Here is a 23,707-nt window from a genome sequence, read left to right on the forward strand (position 1 = left end):
CGAAAAAATAACGGCTCTAAGCCCTGGTATAAATCATACATCAGTGAATAGTAAATAGTTAAAGTAAGCAGATATCTGAAAAACATTATCAAACCATGCAAGGGGGGGGGGGGGGTTTTCGGATCCGGAAAAAGGAACGAAGGAAAAAACAAATTATGCAGGTATACCCAATATAACATATTCTTCTTCGACAGGACCTCATGAGTGAGGATCTTGACCCGTATGACATTGCTGTCGAACAGCTTTCGGGATTCTGTGACACACAAAGCGTGTGTCAGTGGAATTCATGAATTAGTGCAACCATCTGAGGCATCCAATATAGTATTCGGATGCGGCATGTCTAAAGAAAAGACAGCACGGACGACACAAACATACAATAACGATCCTAATATCCACTAGCATTTGATAAACACTTGTGGATTTTCAAAATGCAAAGTGTGGGTATGGGGCAACCCGGAAAAGTACGGTAGTCCGCGGTTGAAGCAACAAGTTATACGTAGAAGACGGGTGAATACAGAAGTCAGTGGCTCCTTAAACAAACAATTTATTATTGTTTTTATGGATATTTTTTCGAACTGGACCCCCTCCCATACTATTTTTCTGTGTGCGCGCCTGAAACCATAAGTACAAATGTGAATATTTTTTTCGGGACATTTAAAATTTATTAAATTTAACCAGGCATCTTTAGTTCAATTATCCAAACCACAATTAATAACGCTTCAATTTACAAGCCTCACAGACACATTATCATGAGTGACAGTACAATGGAAATTTTAGGTATGTAGAGGCTCATGCCGCTGACAGCATTTGGAGCCTACCTTGTACATTTGATTATGCAATAATAGAAATGTAGTAATAATAAATGATGTTGTCAGTTGTTTAAATGATTGTTTTACTCGTTGAGTAATCACTGAAAACTCCAATTTTGAAAAATACCCATATTTCAAAGTATCTCATATTTTATGACAACGCAACCGCGTCACCTGCTCCATGGAAAACCACCATTGTGAATCTATATTCTTTATTCCAAATTTCATTGAACAAAAGTAAACGCCAATATTTTCTTGAAAAGAATTTATTTTAATCAAGTCACATACAGAAACTTATGCATAAATAAAATAAATAGACACAAACTCAACAACTTGTTTAAAACACATCACATGTATTATGAAAATTCATAATGGCACATCAAACAAATATACATACATAGAAAATACTGAATGAAGAATTATTTTTTAAAAAATCATCCCAAAGAAAAAATTTTAAACTACTTATGAAAATTAATGTTAATTTACAGACTAATATTATAATTAATATAATAAGAATCACTGTCACTTGTAAACTAGGTACTAAAAATCCTATACAAAAATTATTATTTTATATAACATGAGACATAATTTGGTTCACAAAACATTTTTCACTGCATTATGAAAATATTTTTGGCAAGTCATAATAATTGTTAATCTTAAAAGAATGAGTTATATTACATATAATTTACATATTATGTAAACTTTTAAAAATGCATGAGACTATTCATGATTTTTTTTTACACAATAATCACGATAATAAAGTCACTATCGGCAAAAACATATCTTTGAGAGATATTCTTTGGACATTGAAGCTCAACCTATTAGGGACATCTAGCGGCAGAATTTAAAGTATGCAATTTAAAACTTTTTATTGATTTATATTTATTTTGTAAGTGTTTTAATTAATCAACACCTGTGGTAAAGTCTCAATATTGAAGCTCGATTTGATAAATAAAAAGGATTTCAAGTTATACATTATAAAAAAATTCAAAGATGCTACTAAATTCAGGGTTACACCAGATTTCAAACAAATATTATTTCAATCTGATGAAGATGTATTACATGATTCTTAAAAATAAGATGGTTAGTTTAAATTACACAAAATGAACATAAAAACTATCCACTGATAGCTTGGTAAAGGTTTCATGTACTAACTATTAGTGATGTTTCGATACAAACAAAATAAAGTAAATATTAATTTAAAGCATGGGTCATATTCTTTCATTACCACCGAGATTTTACAAATGATTATTTAATTTACATCTCCAATTATAAAAATAATTTAACATGTAGGTACGTATTTTCACTACGTACTAAGTACGTCATAAAAAAAAAGATAAATCACCACTTTCATTCCAAGGTGGATCATATGAACTTCTACAACAGACGAAAAAAAAATGTCGATTAGTTCGCCAAGATGATTCAAGCCTGTGACCAACGGATTTAGAGACATGCGTTGAGTACACTACCCCACTAAGCAACGGCATAGCAAGGGAAAAGCAGTTGAGTATTGGCTGCACATCCTCCTTTCTGAGGATCACACCCTCTCCATGCTATTATAGATTCTTAATTGTTCACTAAACATCAGTGCAGTATTCCCAGATTATGAAAAATTTTAAGAGTAGAAAACTGAAATAGTAAAAAGGAAATTTCATCCTGAAATTACCAAATTATGGGGAGAATGAACCTTATGATTACGATAAAAATGAATGTTGAAACATTAATTGTTCAAAACTAAACAATAAATTGTTCAAAAAAAAAATATCTATGGAGCAAATATCCTTAGTATTAATTAATTGTCATATTGTATAAAAAATAGTTTTTAATTATTGTATATTGATTGTTTTGCACTTTTGTCTGATAATTATACACTATGCTGAAAATTCACTGTTTTTCATTTATCAATCAGCAAATACCTACTAACAAAAAAAATTTGGAGATCCTAGAATTATTTGTCTAATTTTAAGGGGCCATACATTTTTACAAAACTTATATTATTAGCTATTTAAATCATATTAATTAAATCTATTAATGGTAACACCTATGAACTTAATATGTATAGGTAGAATAGGTACAAGTGTGCACATGTACAAGTTTTCGATTATGCAAGGGTGACATTTTTTGTAATTGCTACAGGCACTAAAACTCCTCGCTACGCCCCTGCCACTATGTCCACATACTTCGATAATAATATTATAGTTATTCACGAGGTTGTTTAAAATATTACATTCATACACAAATATAATAGAAGTTAACAAATAAATAAATGAAACCGACAAAAACTATATGCACTTAGGTATCTGAGCATAAAATTTAAATTGAATTGATAACTAATATTTCATGCAATTCTTGATAGTCCTTCTGCATTTTCAATAAAACTTTTTCAGCTCTTCCCAAGCATATGCTATCATTCAAATTTGTTGAAGATATAATGCCTTGCAATGCTTGGAGTGATGTACTCACATGTTCTAAGTGTAAAAATACTTGGCTGTCATTATCTTTTTCGACGCTTTGAAACAACGGTGATGATTCTTCAACAGACTCATTCAAAATACTATTTAAATTTTCAAAAAAGTTACTCTTATAAATAGATACCCTGTCGTTTTTAAGCTTGGAAATAAAGGCCACATTTTGCGATTCTAGTTCATCACATCTTCTCTCAGCGGCTTCTAAGTTACTCCCCAGCCTGGATAATTCAAATTTTAATTGATCTTCCACAGCTTTCTGCTTTGTTTCAATGTGTGACAGGTTATACTGCTTCAATTTACTTCTTTCTTCAGGAGTTTTTGCAACTGGGTGATTTTTACTACTGTCACCGGACTGACAATTTCTTACGTATTCTTCTTTGATGGATTTCAACCGTTCAACCTGTAACAGTAATGACATTATAAGTAAAAACAAATAAAAACAATTTATTTATGTGACCTACTTAATACCGTAAATGTACGCACATAATACATACATAATTTAAAACGGCTCAGGAAAATATAACCACTTGAAAAAATCTTTTTGAAGAAAATATGACACCCAGCAAGATAGGATGGTGCCCGAGGTATTTTCAAATTATGTATGTTCAATAAAAGAATGGTACATTCTTAAATCTTGTGAATTACTTATTTGTTAAATTATTAATTCAAAATAAGTACTTTATATAGGTACATAATAATTATAATAATGTTGAGTAGTGTTGATAACCCTCAGTCAACAGAATATTCCAGATAGAGTGAGAAAATAATTTAGATGACAAAAAACGGTAGTGTTTCTTGATATTAAAAAAAATATCCAGAAATTAAGATTTAAAAAACACTAGGAACACACACACACATGCTAAACACCATGAATTTTAGAGATTCCATTCAGAATCATAGTCCGAGCTGATTTATGGTTTAGCATTTCCAGCCAATACTATAATTTATTATAGTACAGTTGGCAATACACATATTATTATGAAATATGGAGATACCTACGAAATTTGATCAATATGAAAGGTAACATTTATTTTATTGGTATTTAAAGGTAAAAAATAAAAAACTAACATGTAGACAGTTAAACATTTCAGAAAGAATAAAAAAAAAAGTAAAAACAAACCTCTTCTTTTAACTCCCGTATAATTTTCATTTGAGGGTCTTCATTAACTGTAACCTTGTTCAAAATATGCCGAGCCTGGCAAGCGTATCTCAGGGTAGCCATAGTTTCTTCAACAGCACTGGGACTTGGCGAAACTGTAGCCAGCATAGCTGTACGAGAGTTACCTCCTAATGATTCCTAAAAAACATTTTGAAATTGTAAATAGAAATCATTTTAATGAAGTGCAATGGGCTGCAGATGTAACTCGGCGAGTGGATAATTCCTGGACAAATGCCATCATACAGCAGTAGCGTAGGGTGGAGGTAGGCTGTTAAGATCCGACATAAATGGTGCACATTAAACTTGTTAGTCATATGTATTTGTTTTTATTCAACTAAAAGTTCGTATCATTCAACCTGAATCAAACAAATCAAACTAAACCATATACAATATACGTACAAATTGTATGAGTAGAAAGTAGACCATAAATGGTTTGAGATTTGACATTTGGTTCAGTGTATCATTGAAAATCAAACCGTTCTCGGACCATCAGAAATGGTTTGACATGAAACGTCAGACCATTTCGGACGATTCATAGACTAATGACGATCTGTCAAAATGTTGATAAGCATTATTCGGCATTTATATATTGTGAGATGTTCATATTAATATGTTAGACATTTACACCATAGGAATTCACTTGAATTATGTATATTATAGATTAATAATCAATACCTATTATTCATATATATGTATACGCGAACAAGAAGCCGCTTTTGGTATTATTATCCCAAAATCCAGCCATATTTTCTATGCAAAGAGTTTGATTTAAAATCGTTACTATAATTATTATGTACCAAGAATTTATTTTCATTTTATTTATATTTTGTAACTGAGATTCTAAACTACAAACTGTGTTAAACCAACCCGGAATGATCAAGTTTTATATTACCTAACGAATTTTATCAATTTATTATGTTCGATTGTCTTCTAAGTCACAATACCATACTGTCGAAACAATCAAACAAGTGGGCAATTATGAAAAGCTTTAGTCAAAAGTAATTTTTAAAAACTTTTGTCATACCTATAAATCTTATGAATGAACTAAAACTACCTATTCTTGAAGCATTATTTATATTTTGTATATTTAAAAATATGAATACGACAGTTTGTTAAATTTGTGTTATTGTAGACTAGTGCTCCGCAACCTTTTCTCACCCACGGCACACCAAAGGTATTCTTAGAATTCCACGGCACACAAGTAAAACAATTTATACACCAAAACATGGACCCCACATCCTGACTTTGGCGGGCCCCCTACCTATCGCTAAGGTTAAAGACAGTGTGATACTCTAAAATAGCGTTTTTCAAATGGTGTTTGGGGTAAAATTAATGGTATTGATTGTATGTTTAGCGATTTTTTATATTTATTAATAGATCCACTTGAATTATGGATAGTTGTCGGGTTAAGAATAATTTTATTATTTGTCGAGTATTGACATAATAATAATAATTTGTATCATCGCATGTTTTAAAATATTAATACTGACGTAGTAATTTAGGGCCGCAGGCGACTTTTTTACTAATAATGCAAATTTGTAATTTATGTTTATCTCACTTATCTGGTTGACCTGCCACACCGGCTCCACCTGAGCCTGGGCCCACAGGCTAGATCCCTGTCAGCTCCCCCCGCGTGGGGGCCATGCATCAAAGTTACATTAATTTATGTTTTTTATTTGATAAATTATTAAATATACAAACAACATAACACACGACGAAGAACTAAAAATGTACATATTTCCATGTATTTGTATTATCAATTTAATTACTAATTAATGTGATAACCGAGCTTGTTTCATTGAATGTAAAAGTTTTATATATTTTGACTTGATATTTGAAAGAGCAACCCGAAGTTCTCGGTCAAGACTCTTCAAGCAAGACTACTAATTATTTTTAATTATAACTTGAGTTGAAAAACTTTGCTCACCTAGATATGTCGTAGAAAATGGGAGCTGAACTGCGATAGGCTTGTCGGAAATCCGAGGATATTCTTTATTAACCGAAATCCAGAAAATAGTCTATGGAACATCGGCGAAGGTCAGTTTTAGCATCCTGTCGTTTCTCAATCCAACCAATTCCTCTCGAATTTATAGGGAAAGCGCTTCTATAGATGTTTCAGCATTGGTTGCAAAAGAGTTTTGAATCCAGTTATATTGATTGTATGAAAGTAATGATGAAATTTATTTTGCAACAAAGTTAAATGTTTTTGAGATGGACCCAAAATAAATTTTTGTTTTCAATGATGGTCTGGTAGGTTTGGTGCATTTGTAGAGATCCTTGTCTTAACTCCTACTTTATCAGAGCATGTCAATATATTTTCATTCTGACCTTGCATTGTTTTATTAAGTTAATACAGGTGCTCAAATATATTACCAGCCATGTACGAAAATTTGGCTATTAAGTAAGTATTGTAGGTATAATATTATAAGTACATAATTATTTGTATCTTTTTTTATTGGGAGCAATGCGCCGCGGCACACCTAGCATCGTCTCATGGCACACCGGCTACGGAGCACTGTTATAGACGACGATAGGTTAGAATTTCATAACAAGTTGACATTTCAATAAATGTGTTGCTATTTTAGAGACGAATATGTTGAATTAATTTTAAGTACTGGCAACACTAATTAGTCATCAGAAAAGCGAAAAAGTCCCGAATCAAACAAATCAAACCGTTCCATTTGATTTGTTCAATTCAGGTTGAATGATACGAACCTTAAGACTACAATTTACAGATAGTGTTAGTTAGTTTTTAAAAATCAATGAAAGGCTGTCTAAACCAAACGATAATAGTTTTGGTATACTTTGGGCGATACAACAAAATTTTGCACAGTTTTTCATTCATACTTATTTGTTTTGGTTGAATTAAGAATACAGATTACAGATGGTGTTAGTTAGTTTTTTTGAATTCATTAAGCCCTGCCTAACCACGCCATAATCGATAAAAAATATTCTTCTATCTATAAAATAACTAACAATATGGTATAATTTTAGATATTTTATGGATAAACAAACATTTATTGACTATTACCTATGATGGCTTATATTAGGCAGGGCTTAAATGAATTTTAAATAATAACACACACTATCTACACATTGTAGTATTGGTTAAATGAAAACCAATATGGTTTGCCTGAGATATTTTAGTGTCAGATCTTAACAGCCTACCTTCACCCTTCGCCACTATCATACAGTAGCACCCAAAGGGCACTAAACGACCATAGGGACATCCTGAAACCTGTTGCGATATGAAGTTCAGCAGATTCAGGGTGGACGGAGCTGTGGGAGGCATTCATCCAACAGTGGATTGACCCCAGTTGATGATGATGACAACTTATTACAGATCAATTTAAAAATAAATTATATTAGTACATATCTCATGATATTGAATGCTTTTCAAGAAATTGATGAGCATTGAGTCCAATTTCAATTATGGTGGTACTACTTATGAATTTGCAACTAATGAAGACTTCCAATATGTCCCCACAAAGCATTCCAAGAATCCAATCATCACATTAGAAGTCATCCATTATGACATTATAGTACCGGGAAAAACTATTCACTGTCCTTCTGGACTTTGAAATCCCACCAAAACTAGTCAGGCTTGTTAGAATCACACTGCTGAATACACTCTCCCAGGTGAAGGTGAATGGCCAACTGACGGAGGGCTTTGAAGTATCTCGGGGTCTTAAGCAAGGAGACGGATTGGCCCCCATGCTGTTCAACTTAGCCCTCGAATCCGCTATCAGAAAGTCTCAAGTGAACAGGAGCGGCAATATATTAAGCAGACCGAGCCAATTGGTTGGCTACGCAGACGACATCAACATGATGGGTAGATCCATACAGATTGTGAAGAAAGAATTTGACCACCTCCAAAGGGCCGCACTAGAGATTGGCTTAAGAGTAAATGAAAACAAAACCAAAGTCATGGTGCAAAGCCGACAAAATCAGAGTAGGCTAGGCCAAATTTCCCGTTTTGGAAACCATCAATTTGAGGTTGTCAACCGGTTCACATACCTGGGTTCCAATATTACAAAAGAGAATGAGGAAGAAATAAAAGCCCGAATAACCGCTGCAAATAAATCATACTTCTCATTGCTGCCCATATTCAAATCCCGAAATGTCCACAGAAAAACTAAGACGCGGCTCTATAAAACCGTCATACGCACAGTCGTTGCATACGGGTGCAAGTCATGGACGCTAAATGTGAAAGCAGCTGAAATGGTGGATTGCTTTGAGAGAAAGATCCTTAGGCGGATATACGGACCCATGAATGATGGTGGGGAGTGGAGAATTAGGTACAACACGGAACTATACCGCTTATACCAAGATACAAAACTCTCCAACTTCATAAAACTCCAGAGGCTAAACTGGGCAGGCCATGTCCAGCGCATGCTTGAGTCACGGATACCGAAGAAGATCCTCGAAAGAAACCCAGGGGGGAAAAGGCCAGTGGGAAAGCCATGCACACGATGGGGTGATAGTGTTGCAAAGGATGCCAACCAGCTGCTAAAGGTCGGGAACTGGAAAGGACGTGCGGAGGACCGTTCCGGCTGGAGGACAGCGGTGGAGGAGGCCAGGGCTCGACTTGAGCTGTAGCGCCATCGAAGAAGAAGTGGCATTAATGTTTATTTTTTAGCATTCCTATTTCTTATAAAAATGACAAAATGTTGTGTATCACTGCCTTCAAATATGACAATGGGCTGGAAATATCGCTCGGTAAGTGGATAACTGTAAAAAAAACATAAGCAAAGCGATAAACACATTCAGTTCTGCAAAGTGGATCGATCTCAGCTGACGACGAATGAAGAACATTGAGAAAAAACAAGGGTAAATGTGCCGGAGCTGCCGTCATGAGATTTTATAACTTTCTTTTTAGACCAAACCAAACCTAACATAACCTAACATAGCCTAACCTAATCTAACCTATCCCAACCTGTAATATTATCTTAGTGATAATCATAATGATACATTAAAATATATGAAAATTTTAAATTAACAATTATTGGTTCGAAAAGCCTATGCGCTGACATAAAAAGGTATTTATTATAATTGTCTACATGGAATAAACTGTCTTTGTAAAAAAAAATCATAAAAGCTCATGACGTTTAGGTATCTGCGGCACAATTACCAAAACAAGTGCCTTAGTGCATCTGCATATGATATCAGACTGCACTGACAATTGTCAGTTTAGACAGACGAAAAAAATATTTATCTGATCAAAAAACTTACTTTAAGCAACCAAGTCAAGACTGACTCTCTATAAGGTATGAAGCTTCCTCTTTTCAAGTCAGATAGTGAAGATATAACTTTCCCCAATGTGAGTAAGGACTTGTTAATGCTAAGACCTTCTTTAAAACGTTCATCACTCGCTTGACAATGAGCGATGCGTTCGCTTCCTGCCAAATCGACTAGGCTTATCTTTGAATGGACTGTCGGTCCACCAGTAGATAAAGACAGCACTATTTCAAGAATAGTATGGGATCGAGATGAGCGATCGTTGTAAATTGTGGAGCCAATCGCTCGTCTGCTGTTCCCGAGAACTAATAATGAGTTTAAACTGGTTAATGTATTCACACGATGACAACTCAAGTTTTCTACATACGGTCCAGTTACTGGATGCTCTCTCACTTTTAAACTTATCTTATTTTCCTTGTCACTAGTAGAACTTAGGAGATCATGTATTTTTTCATTGTAAATTTCGTAATAACTCAAATCAATTAATAATTTGGATTGGCATTGTGTTTTTCTAAGCAACTCATCACAAAACCTGGGAATTATACCCGCTTCTTCTTCATTCTGATTGTTACCTCCCATCATACTGTATGTTTTTCCAGAACCTGTTTGTCCATAAGCAAACAAACATGCATTATAACCTTCTAAAGCAGCGCCGATTAAAGGTAATGCCACTTCGTTAAATACGTGTTTCTGACTAGAATACGAATATAAGCTGTCCTGTGTTGACCAGAAAACATTGTCATACGCGTATGTAGTGGACATTTCCGATGATGTGTCACATGTTAATCCTTGTTTAACAACAATGCTTTTATCGCATATCGTAAATGGTAAAAAGATGTTGCTGCACGTGATATCCCTTGGCGCCATCGGGCAGAATCTGACGACTACGTATATTTTTCCAAATTCATTATCATGCTCAGATCCTCTTACTCTGTGTGTTGGTGTATGCAAATCAAATTTTTGACCTGATTTTGAAATACTATGATTGAAACGATTTTTTCCTTTATTTAGTGGAGTGAATTCTTCCTTTTTCGGAGTTTTCGAAGATATTTTGAAGTCAACTAACCCCCTTTTTGAAGGGGTGGTAAAACCATCATTTTTTTGTATATTTTGATCATGATTTTTTACATCAATGCGAGTCCTTTTCGCAGTCGGGGTCTTTCTATTTTCCATCATTGTTACGTTTCTGAACAAACTTTTTAATTCAGCAGATGCCAACACAATAAAGAAAACGCGCCGATAAAGACAAATATTTTTCAAGAACACTCAACGTCAAAAATTTCAAAATTTGAAATGTCCAAACATAGACAATGATAGACGACAAATAAAATAAACAAAAAATAATACCATGATACCAAAGAGAAAAAAAATATTTATTTATGACACAATATTTTTACATGTCTTGACAGTGTATTTAATTTACAAATAATAAATACAACTCTATAATAATATTATATATTTATTTATTACTAATTAAATAAAAAAGAACTCACAATATCTTATAATTTCCAAAAAATAGTTGTACCTAGGTAGGTATCTTTATCAGACTATAAAACAAATTTTGATTCCATAATAAAATAATATGGAAAACACTAAAAATATTATATAATATTAAATTTACGTTTATTTGCTAATATCAATGGTAATCTCTTTGGCTAATAATTTCTAAATTAATAATTATAGTATAATTAATTGGTTATCATTTATTATTTCCGACTGGGAACCCCACAATTTTTAGGTTATCTCATGTCAAATAAATTGTGCAGTCAAATCTCAAAATTAATTTCAAATTCGTTATATTATTTTTAGTACATCAACTTACAGTGTATGTCAATAATCATGTCAATACTTAGATTTTCTTGTAGAGTGGCAAATAATATATTCAGTCATGAATCTATGAGTAAGAAGTTACCCAGTCTGCTAACTTCTCAGGTACGAAACTGCAGTCAGAGTACAAATACCGAAAACGCCGAAGACCAACCTGCAGTCGACCCAGCTAAAGATCGAAGGAAAACTATTCCAGTCGAGACAGCCATCAGATATATGCAAAGTAATGCTTACAAAGAAACCTATGGACAAAACCTAGTCTGGATGCAGTATCGTCGAAATCATAAAGGCGGTCTTCCTCCAAGAAAAACTCGAAAGACTTGCGTGAGATCTGGAATTATTTCTACTGGAAACCCTTGCCCCATATGTAGGGATGAATACTTAATTTTACACGAAAAGAATGTATTGTTATTGAAGCAATTCATTTCAGACCACACTGGACAGGTAACTATTACTATTTTGATGTTTCTTTTCCATCAGTGTTAAAATTCATGATCATAATTTATTATCCTTGGTAAATTAACGGTACATATCTTAAAAACAACTTGAAAAATAGAACAAACTTCATGTTTTCAAATGTAAAAATCTAAAATTAGCACGATTCGACCTATTGACAGAAGAAATTAATGCAATAACGGTGACTGTCATCAGTTTTTAGTTGCTAAACTTGAAAACAAATTAAAAACTGCCTATGTATTTATGTCTCGGTACTCTGGTGGATCATTAAAAAAAGATTACGTTCGATATTGATCATGTTAGATACGTTTTGGACACAGTCATGATAAGTGAAATGTCGCGATCAACGGTGGATTTGAAAAACAATCAGTAAAATTTTAAATATGAAAACACTTACCTAACTAAACAAAATTAATAACAAAAAAACATCATAGATAAAAAAAGTAATATACGTTGTCAATAAACTGAAAAAATAGCATTAATTTTGTTCCGCATTTCAAAAAAAAATATACATTGTGTACCCTGCTTGGTCTATCTGCACTTATGTTAACTTTCAAATAATTAGATGATATGCATGTGATTCCTGGCACATGGGACATGTCAAAATAAGTGCTAGTCAAAAAAACCACCAGTGTAGTACATATTATTAGAGGTGGGAAAACTGGTCGATTTTGAAGACTAAGTATACTTACTACCAGTATAAAAAAATACTTAGTATCGAAACTTGTTCCAAAATACTTACTAGTATTTGAAATATCGGCTTTAATAGAATCGTTAAAAATACATCGGCTTTTCGAAAAGTCCCATTTTCAAGACAGGTACAGCTGGAACTGTGGTGCTAGTCACTCCTGTTTTAGTAGAAAATACTAAAGCATTAAAAGCACTGGTTTCATTTATTTGTAATTTGTAGCTGGAGCTATATTTTGCCTGGCAAATTCAATATGAACAGTTGGGTACTTGCGCTGTAAATGTTTCTTCATATTTGACATTGACTTATATGAAATTTTTATTTTACAAATATTACAGATGGCATAATTTGTATCTATGTCTTTGAAATGATTCCACATGAAACTTAACCTTTTAGTAGCCATTTTTACACAAATTGCTTATTAAGTATAATATAATTATTGTCCATTTATACAATCACGCATACAATTTGAATTCAGTTTATGTTTATAAGTTCCAATTATACACTAAACGATCGAGAAACTCGGCGTGACGAAACTAGACAAACTCGTAGTCAGTTAGCGTTATCAGAACTCAAATACTAGTACCTATTCCGGGACTTGCGACTGACGTCAACTTAATATAAGTGTCGTACTCAACTGAAACTAAAACTAACTCCGTAGTATTACTATAAAACGTACATGTTACCATTTCTCTCCTTCACTATACCAACTTTACAACTGGGGAGAAAGGGAGAGCAATGACAGTTGAGTATATCACGGCTAGACATACGTGTATTATGCTATTTCGCTCGCGCGCATTTAATGTTAATAGCATTGAAAGTCTACCAACAGTACCGACTAGCGAGCGCGGCGATGATATTATCATCGAATGCGTTCGAACTCGAACTTCTAATACGTTTCAAGTTTATTGGGCCACACGTACTGAGTATGGGTAGTACATGCTGAGACTTTTGTATGCAAACTGGTGACAGTATTTCTAACTCACCTCTAGTACATATATCACTGCTAAGTTCATCAGGTACTAGTTGGTTATCCTGGAAACAGCGGCAAACACATTTTGAAAATAGCCAATATAATAACAATAGCCTATGTGTTTGCCGCTGTATCCAGGATAAACGTATAGAACCGTTCACCATGGTGCTGGTAAAAACACCCGAATGAATCTTTAATACAAGCAATAACATAATTATTGAGATCAATTGGTCATCGCTCATACTATAGAAAATTTTTACGTCATGTCCATTAAAGATACTTACATATATATTTATATTTTATGTTTCAGATATTGAGCTACAGCACAACTGGCGTGTGTCAAAAGAAATATAAAGAGTTGCTTGTAGCCATTGAACGTGCAAAGGATCAAGGCCTTATTACATTTGATGTCCCTTTTAGAGAGTACGATTATTCTGATTATATACCAAGCTCGGTAGCCGAACTAAAATAATGACTTCTGCTACATTTGTGGTGATAGGAGGTGGTATTGCGGGAGTCACTTGTGTCGAATATTTAGGATTATTGGCTCCTAACGAAAAGGTTATTTTAATCACTGCCTCCGCCTTGATCAAAACTGTCACAGATGTAACTCCCCTCAGTAGAACTTTGTACACATATACTGTTTCTGAAAGCAACGCAGAAAAACTTAAATTGAAGCATCCAAACCTCGAAATCGTCTACGATAAAGTAGTGAAAATAAATAGTTTGCGCTTTGAAGTCATCACTGAAAAGACTGACATCATCAATTACCAATATCTCTGCGTCTGCACTGGAGGCACTCCTAATATCATCCCCCAGGCTAAAAATAATATTAACGTCGTAGGAATAAGAGACACCGATTCTGTGAAGAATTATCAAGAAAAAATTAGCCAGTCTCGAAGAATTGTCATCGTCGGCAATGGAGGTATCGCGTCTGAACTCGTCCACGCCACCAAAGGTATTGAAATTGTGTGGGTAATAAAGGATAAACACATTACGTCTACATTTGTTGACCCCGGAGCATCAGAATTTTTCCAAGCGAGTAACAGATCAAGTAAAAATCCTGATGCCCAAAAAACTACTATTAAGCGGTTTCTGTATTGTGAAGAAAATTTAGGAAATTCGTCTGGATCGGCCGCAGCACTGGGACCTGATTGGCTCAAAGATAAAACTCTCACAGGAACCGCCGATAAGTGTACATTGAATATTCTTTATCAAACACATATTAAAAATATCAAAGACAGTGAATCACACGAATGGCCGTTAAGTGTCGAACTTTCCAATGGGTCATCAGTCGAATGTGACTTAATCGTGTCTGCTACAGGAGTAAATCCGTTTTTCAAAATTGAATGCGACAAGCAATTCAAACTCGGTCCAGACGGAGGCTTAGCTGTAGATTGGAAGATGGAAACGTCAGTCTCTAAAGTTTTCGCAGCCGGAGATGTTTGTTTTGCCGACTGGCAGTTAGCTGAGCACTGGTTTCAAATGCGCCTGTGGACCCAGGCGCATCAGATGGGCGCAATGGCTGCTAGAAGCATGAATGCTGCATTTAAAAGTGAAGAAATTCTACAAGACTTCTGTTTTGAACTGTTCACTCATACCACTAAACTGTTTGGTTATCAAGTTGTTCTGTTGGGTAAATTCAATGGCCAAGGGTTCGGCACAAATTATGAAATTTTAATAAGATCTACCCCAAATATGGAATATATCAAATTTGTCTTGGTGGACAATAAGCTGCAGGGTGCAATTTTGATCGGGGAAACTGGACTAGAAGAAACATGTGAAAATTTGATATTGAATCAACTTGATTTATCGCCTTACGGTGATGACATCCTAAATCCTGATATTGACATTGAAGATTATTTCGATTAACATTTTCCTTCCCCATATTACTACGAGGGTGGTCCCAGAAGTACCCGACCTAACAAAGAAAACACAAAAAATTTGGGAATTTTTTTTTATTTCTCTACGTAGGTAGTCTCCTTTTAGGTCGATACACTTTCTAGCGATGTTCAATAGCTTTGATACCCTGTTTATAGTGAGAATCGTCGGTTTCTTCGAAATAGTCATCAACCGGCGACTCCACCTCTTCATTGTTGGCAAATCTTTTACCACCGAGCCATTTTTTCAAGTTTGGAAACAGAACATAATCCGAGGGGGCTAAATCTGGCGAATAGGGTGCGTGAGGAAGCATTTCGAACATTAACTCATTGTTTTGGCCATCGCGATAACGGATGTGTGAACTGATGAAACGAAACTTTCTTTTTCGCGAAATGCGGTTGTTTTTCTTGATTTCATTACTCAAACGCTGCAATAAGTTTGCATAATACACACCGTTGATTGATTTTCCTTTCTGAAGATAATCAATGAAAATTACCCCATGCGTATCCCAAAAAACTGACACCATGACCTTGCCTGCAGATGGAACTGTCTTCGCCTTCTTTGGAGCCGATTCTCCCCTTTCAGTCGATTGTTTTGACTGTTCTTTCGTCTCAGGTGTGAAGTGATGGACCCATGTTTCATCCATGGTTATGAATAGACGCAAAAACTCTGCTTTATTGCTGTAAAACTTCGCCAAACACTCGATTGAAACATCCCCACGATGCTGTTTTTGTTCCATAGTGAGTAATCGCGGCACCCACCTTGCGCACAGCTTTCTTATGTCCAAATTTTCAGTCGTCTTGGCAGCTCGTACAGCCTCGTTTAAACTCAGCCACCCAATATATTACTGTTGTAAACAAAGGAGCAGACACCCCTATAGTAGAATCTAGCGCCGCTTTGATATTGGTTGGATTGAAGCCTTTCAAATGAAAGTATTGTATCACATAAATATGACCAATTTTTTCCATGTTTACAAATTTACTGAGAGCGTTCACTGTTGATGGCTGACAAATAATTACTGAACAACGTAGCGTCGTCAAACTTCAAACTTAGGCTTTATAAGGTTGGTACTTTCTATCATGGTCACTATTTTTAAACAACTGCTATCTATACGTCAGGTCGGGTACTTCTGGGACTACCGGTATACAATCTTCATTCATATTTGTTATATTATAAACTATGTATGTAATATAAAAGTACTACATACAATTATTCCCTGCATATCTACTAACCTTCAATTCAACATTTTGCACTTTAATATCTGTGTGAAAGAAAAGGGGTGATAACTCTTAAAAATTGCCAAATAAATCATAAGGCTTATATGAGACTATACTATTAGTCAAACACTTCTAAATTACTAAATTCCACAGAAACAGGATACCCTGTCCGAAAATTGATCTTCTTTTAGCTCTCCTGAAAAGTAGTGGTTGAAGACTTTCTCCCTTTTCGTTTCACACAGTTATCACCAACAATAGAATTGGTATTATGCAGTAACTCAATTTATCATAATATAATGCTTTTATAAACTTGTATGTATGATGATAATAAAAGAATATGTGTTTAAAATGAGCAATATTTATTTTTAAAAATTCATAATAATATATTTCATGTTTACAATAAGTGTCTTATATTCTAAAATATTTTTCATAAAATATCAACTCGCGTTGAAACTACACATATTGTCAATATTTTGTTCTTACGTAATTAATATAAAATTAATCAAATCGTTTTTCCTCTTCGATAAAATAGTAATCAAACACTAAATATTATATCCAAATAATAAAAACATAAATTATAACTAAAAATGACTGCACACCTAGTGATGCCAACAGATAAATCAACCGAGAAACAAGAAACAGAATCTTACATAATCGTAACACTTCTTACTCCCTGTACTCTAAAACTGATCTGTGATTTGTCCAATTTGATTAAATCCTCAGCGTGAGGTAGCAATTGATTGGTGTCGGTTTGATGTCCATTAAATCACTCCAAAATATTTCTAGATTTGCATTAGCTGATGTTCGGATGATTGTATGCATTGTGAATAATCACCCTATGACTGATACAATATCCCACACGTAGAGTTGGGTTTCGGGAATACTCAAGATTTTCCATCCCGAATCTCGAGAATTGAAATTTTTAACACTTCGGGAAATCCCGGATCTCAAGAATCTCTTCTCGGGATTCGGGATTTCTTCATTATCAAATATTTACTGAAAAAACGATTTTCTATATGAAAAAAGTGGACAGAAAACACAAAACATTCAAGGACTGATCAGGGCATTTAACACAATTAAGCCAACGTCGATTCAAAATGAGTGCAATAACATCAGGGGATTTTGTGTCTCAAAAGCGTACACGATTGACAGTATACTATTTTAATAAGTAATGTTTTGAATTATTTTTGTTTTCCTACTTTTGGAATTTGTTTTTACACTGATTTTAGAATTTTTACAAGTTTTTTTAAACATCCCGATATCTCGAGAATTCTTTTCTGGAAATCCCGAATCGCGAGAATTCAAAATTTCATCATTTCGGAAAATCCCGAATCTCGGGATTGAGATTTTCTCGGGAAATACCCAACTCTACCCACACGCCAAATCCGTTTCTGATGTAACTATTTTTCATTTTGAACTTCTAAATTAAAATACACTAGAGTGTGCAAGCACATTAATCATACGGGAATATTTAAAACATTGAAGATATCCAGAATAACCAATTTTCTTAAACTATTTCAGTCTAATAAGACTTTTGTTTTAATTATTAACATTACATCTATTAGTTTACTTTATAAAATAGAAAATAATCAGTACAAATTGTACAAAAATACTTTTGAATACATACATATTTATACAATAATAATATAGTAATTCATTACATTCTAGTTAATCATTTGATATGAACTTTATGTCCAAGTTAGTGTTAAATACAGGCATTGCTGTAGGGCTTTATTGAAATAAATTTCCAAACATTATACTCGGCATTGAACAATAACTATTTAAAAAGCTTTTATTACTTACCTTATTTTATGACTTAATAATATCACAGAATTTTGGATTTAATTAATGAATGTCAAAAGCATAGAGTACAACATTTTATACCTAACCAGGCTAGTGAGATACGTTTCAGAGAGCTAACTTCAAAATGTGTCTGCAAGTTAATAGGGATACTAACAAAAAAAAAACAAATATTCGTGAGAACTTCGCTATGTGGCAACATACTCGGCCCCTGATGTGGAAGTCATATTCATGCAGCCGTGAATAATAAAAAAACATTTTTAAGTACTTACTTTATAATTGTCTATTGGTGTTTTATAGATACAGTGCATAATCTTTACGGTGATAGGAGATAGTGTATGGAGAACTACATTCCCTCCTCTCGCGTTTCAGTACTTTCAATACTTCGAAATCGAAAGCCATAGACAAGATACAACACGAGCGCCGTCGCCAGGTCTCACGTTAAAGATTTCGCAGTCTATAACTTTCCAAATATGACTGGATTGAATATGACACTTATCAACCAATAATATATTTGACCTATTGTACTGATCTAATAAAATATTATTATACTGACAAATTTTATAAGAATACATGGCCATTATCATAAGTTTTATACAATAATAACTTTAAAATATAAGTAAAATGACAGATCATCAGTTTTAGTTCAAATATTATTACAGTTTACATAACTTTTATTAATGCAATAATGGTTCAGAGTCATTGTGAGTTCCTATTTTGGCTAGATACTTTGATCTTATACGCTTAGAGGTTGTGGAGCCCGGTTGCTCATCATCATTCCTATCGTAAGAATAATCAGCCACTGAATCTGACTGAAGTATGGCAATAGGATTATCATCACTGAAAAAAAAACATTAGTTAGGTATACCAAGAATACTGTTCATTCATTCAAATAATCCACACACTAGTGTACCCACAGAACAGATAATAAATAGAATACCAATAGGCTATATTCAATATGCCGCATGGTGAAGCAGGCGTTTGAATGTATGAGTGTCCTACGAAAATGAAGCACGCATTATGCACGTGCAATAGTGTGTGTAATACACCAACATTAAATGAGCGTAAATGCATAAACCGAAAGCAGTTTTCAGTATTCGACGCTAAATGTATTCTATACACGTGTGTAAGTTTAACCGGGATTAATCCTTCCTCGAGTCAGTTACCTGCTATCGCCTTACCCGTTGTGTATTTCAGTTCCCATTATTTCTGAGTTCCCTGAGTGTTCCCAAAAAAAATTTTATCAATTTCATAAAATGTCTTCCTAATTTATAATCATTTTGGCATATTTTTTTTTTATAATAAAAGAATATAAAGGTCATGATATTACACTCGCATATCCAAAAAAATTGGGAAACAAAACACAAATTGTCAACGGGAAAACATGCAACCAGTGATGCAGTGTTGAATTTTTTAATTTTTTTGGCTATGATACATATAACACACTGTAGGTAAAAAAACAATATTGCATGTACATATTTCATGTGAATATAATCGTTAAAACTTATACATAATCAGGTAAGCCGATAATCAGAAGAATCAAGTTAACTCTTTGAAATTCAGATGTAAATTTAGAATACACCCGATCCTCTTTCACTACCGTGTAAAAAAAGATAAGGTGCCCATACAAAAATGGTAGATAGGTTCCATAACTTAAAATCAACTCAAAATACGAAAAAATAAAAATAAATTGAATTTATTTATTATTTATACATAAAAATATAGTTTTCGATTTAAATTAAATTTAACACAGAGAAATAAATTCATTCAGTGTCGCTACTTGACGATAAACGTGCCCGTTTACTGCTGTTCTTCGCCGGTGAAAAATCTCTCTCATCGCTGGAAATATAATGACGCTGACGCCGAAGCACGCGCCGCGTCTCTCGTATCAAACCCGAAGTGACTTGACTAGTGGCGGCATCCAGTGACAACATATGTATGCACCAGTGGCGTGCGGTACATTGCAAAGCAATTTTTGATAACTATGTATGTACTCATCAGCAACATCTTCTTGGCTACGTGTTAAAACTGTGAACTAACATGCTCCACCCGTTTATAACCGCTCATCCATTATAAACTAACAAGCTCCTCCCATTTAGTAGACAACAGCGCCTAGAAGCATAGCCAAGAAGATGTTGCAGAAGAGTACATACATACGTATTTTTATTCTTTTTAGTTTTTTGGACCGTGTTAAAGCAAAAAAATCAGTGTAATTAAAAAATAATCGGTACTTTTTTTAAACCGTGTTATTTCGAAACCGTGCAAAAAGAGGATCGGGTGTAATTGAAAATTATTGTACCATCGACGTAAGCATCACAATTTGAAACCACCTCCATACAATCTCATTTAGCATAATCTGTGGCATAGCGAAAATACACATGCATGCTGCGTGGCACGTGATAATTCCGAACTAGCCTGTAAGGTATCTCTGTGGTGAAATTGATCATTCATAGTATGAAGAATAGATAAGAAAATGATTCTTATTATTGTACTTACGCATGTTTCCTTCGCTGTGCCGGAGTCATATTGAGAGTACCATTACTGGCCGAGTCAAGTAAGCATATGAAGACAGCTGATATCAATGAAACTAAAAGAAAAATATTCACAATTACATCTGAATCATGAGTAAAAAAACAATATAAATGTGATAGAACATAGAAGAATAAAAAATCTTAATGAACAAACTAAATAATGAATAGAAAAAATGTTTGTTCCATTCATCAGAATGCACACAAAAATATAATTAAGACAATATAATCTCTTACTAAATAGACACCCAAGGAAGAACATCTCCAGCAAAAAGTAACCGCCATTATCCACAATTATACCAGATATAATAGAGACTATTGCGAGACCCAAATTTTGTACAGATTGACAGCTGAAATTGAAAAATAATCAGTTTGAAATAAACATCTTCAGAAATATACAGAAAAACTGTTTGTATTGATAATAATATGTGCAAATGAACTTCAATTATTATAATATTTATTGGGTTTTATAAATTTGTTAAATTCTCATCTTTGCATTGTTATAATATCAGGTGAATTGGTTATCATTCAGTCAACAAAAATAATTTATGAATTCCTAATTTTTGTGATATTATAAAATATAATATAGACTTACATTCCATATGCTGACCCCAATTGATTTTCTGGAATTATGAGTGAGACCAAAGGCCACAGTCCACTCGCCAACATCGAGTATGCCAACCCCAAAGTGCACTGAAAATAATCACACGTTAAAATTGTTGGTACAGGTCAGACGTTCTTAACCATTTCTTGATTGCACTACACCCAGTGACGTCCCGTGGGGGTAGGCAGATTGAGCGTCGCTTGGGGGCGGCAGTTACTCGAAGGGCGGCAAATCAAGATTTGGTATACTTATAGAAATAGCTAAAATATTTTGTTTACATGTTGTACCTACCTACAATAATAGCTTTGTAAAAATAGTGTGGAAATAACAATAATAACAATCCGTGTATTGCTAAATGGTACACACCGAATTTGTCAGAAATATCAACCAAATATGACATCACACTTTGATGATTTGGGTAAGTGTCTAACTTAATTATATTTATTCACTTTTTATATCTAAATTTAATTTTGTACGCTTTATTGGTGTATATTTTGTTAGTAATGTATCAATACAACACATTTCTTAGATACTGGAGTCATGAAAGGTTGATAAAAATACTTTATAAAAAATGGGGCGGCTTTTTGGCGCTGCCTAGGGGCGGCATTTTTCCTAGGGACGTCACTGACTACACCAATACGTCAACTTTATGATCTGAGACCTTACCACTACTGTGTGAGTAACTTTATATGTCAGAAAAATATTTACCATGCCAACATATGGATTCCAAAAAGTAAATGTCAGTATTGAATGGGCACCAATCGTTATGCAAATACTTCCAATGACCCAGTAAAGATTTCTCCCCGTTTTATCAATCAAAAAGCCCAAGATAGGGCTGGCTGCGGCCGACAAGATGTAGATGATTGAATTCACCAAATTAGCATCTTCAGGACTATAGTCAAATTTCCTTTCGAAAAATATTCTGAAACAAGTCAACTAATAATGTAGTAATACAGTGAAGCCCCGATTTTGTATTTTTGACGGGACTGACAAAAAAAACCTAAGTAAAGGGAAAACGTAAATTTGCAAAAATGTAAATTTAAAAAAATTTATATAATTTCATATTTTCGAGAATGTTTCTTATTTCTTGAACACGACAATGTTTTTTTTTGCCGAGACATTTGAACATGCAGAAACCAAGAAAAACAACATTAATAAAATACGTCTTGGGTACTGCATGCATGTCTATAAATTTAATATAAATGCACATATGTATCTGAAATTTATTTCAAAGCATTGCATTGAATGTGTTCAAATAAATAATATTTTTAATTTTAATTGAATTTTGAACATTTCAGATGTAAATTGCAGGAAATAAGAACATAATAATTACAAGATAAAAAAAACTTTTTATATACCATGTTTTTAAATTATCTGTTGAATCATATAACCTTGACAGTTCTATGTATTAATAAATACTTTTTTTTGTACTTGATAGAAATACTGAATAAATATAGAATACTGAAATGTCATTTTGACATTTCATATTGGGTTCCATAGTAACACACATATATATTAATAATATAAACACACAAGATAAAATGTGTACTGGACAAACAAGAATACAAGCTAATAAAAACGTGGTAAAATAGGGGTTCAACTGTAAAATGTAGAAATGATTTTAGAATTTAACATTAAAAAGAAATATTTGGTAAACATTCACAAATACTTACTTTCCCAAGGCAACAAAAGGGAATATTGCCACATAATAAGCAACACAAATCACAGTCACCAGCCAAAATGATTTACTGAAATGCCTGATTGCAGAAAGTTTCACCGGTGGTTGATTTTGCCGATGCTCGTCACTTTGAGTCAACACTCTGTCTGCTCTCCTATCCATCCATGCCAAAATGAGACCACACATCAGTGAGAAAACACATGTGAGAGAGGCTGGAACAAATAACAATAAATGTCACCTTAAGCAGGAGATAGACCATGGGTGGCCAACCTTTTCAGCAGCAGTTGGGCCAGATTCTAAAAACGAGATTGCCTACTGGGCCGCACAACCGATTTTTTTTATTACACAAAACAAAAAAGAAATATATATTAATAAAATAAA

The 23,707-nt window shown here is 33.8% G+C and overlaps 4 protein-coding genes across 4 annotated transcripts in view; 2 read left to right on the forward strand and 2 right to left on the reverse strand.

Moving 5' to 3' along the window:
• Positions 1–2,932: 2,932 nt before the first annotated feature.
• neb (kinesin family member nebbish) lies at positions 2,933–10,939 on the reverse strand. The gene is made up of 3 exons (XM_085955520.1): positions 9,669–10,939; positions 4,398–4,574; positions 2,933–3,677 (listed from the first exon to the last, which is right to left on the reverse strand). Exons 1-3 carry the CDS (start codon positions 10,848–10,850, stop codon positions 3,123–3,125), a joined length of 1,914 nt encoding a protein of 637 aa, XP_085811646.1. The 5' UTR covers positions 10,851–10,939; the 3' UTR covers positions 2,933–3,122.
• Positions 10,940–11,401: 462 nt separating this feature from the next.
• Positions 11,402–17,065, forward strand: Pyroxd1 (pyridine nucleotide-disulfide oxidoreductase domain 1). Its single transcript, XM_085955990.1, has 3 exons — positions 11,402–11,499; positions 11,607–11,945; positions 13,929–17,065. The coding sequence occupies exon 3, from the start codon at positions 14,090–14,092 to the stop codon at positions 15,488–15,490; it is 1,401 nt and encodes a 466-aa protein (XP_085812116.1). The 5' UTR covers positions 11,402–11,499; positions 11,607–11,945; positions 13,929–14,089; the 3' UTR covers positions 15,491–17,065.
• Positions 11,402–17,065, forward strand: mRpS18B (mitochondrial ribosomal protein S18B). The gene is made up of 2 exons (XM_085955991.1): positions 11,402–11,945; positions 13,929–17,065. Exons 1-2 carry the CDS (start codon positions 11,502–11,504, stop codon positions 14,088–14,090), a joined length of 606 nt encoding a protein of 201 aa, XP_085812117.1. The 5' UTR covers positions 11,402–11,501; the 3' UTR covers positions 14,091–17,065.
• Positions 17,063–23,707, reverse strand: part of LOC147066143 (lysosomal dipeptide transporter MFSD1-like) — a 29,859-nt gene continuing 23,214 nt past the window's right edge. The window contains exons 6-11 of the mRNA XM_085955989.1: positions 23,322–23,538; positions 22,357–22,570; positions 21,640–21,737; positions 21,282–21,394; positions 21,013–21,103; positions 17,063–19,356 (exon numbers count right to left, since the gene is read on the reverse strand). Of these exons, the coding sequence (XP_085812115.1) occupies positions 19,194–19,356; positions 21,013–21,103; positions 21,282–21,394; positions 21,640–21,737; positions 22,357–22,570; positions 23,322–23,538 (896 nt within the window). The 3' untranslated portion in view covers positions 17,063–19,193. The remainder of the gene's footprint in view (positions 19,357–21,012; positions 21,104–21,281; positions 21,395–21,639; positions 21,738–22,356; positions 22,571–23,321; positions 23,539–23,707) is intronic.

The sequence above is a fragment of the Rhyacophila brunnea genome, unplaced genomic scaffold (genome assembly GCF_057557595.1).
Source record: "Rhyacophila brunnea isolate RB1 unplaced genomic scaffold, BYU_Rbru_1.0 scaffold_5, whole genome shotgun sequence".
NCBI classification, from domain to species: Eukaryota; Metazoa; Arthropoda; class Insecta; order Trichoptera; family Rhyacophilidae; genus Rhyacophila; species Rhyacophila brunnea.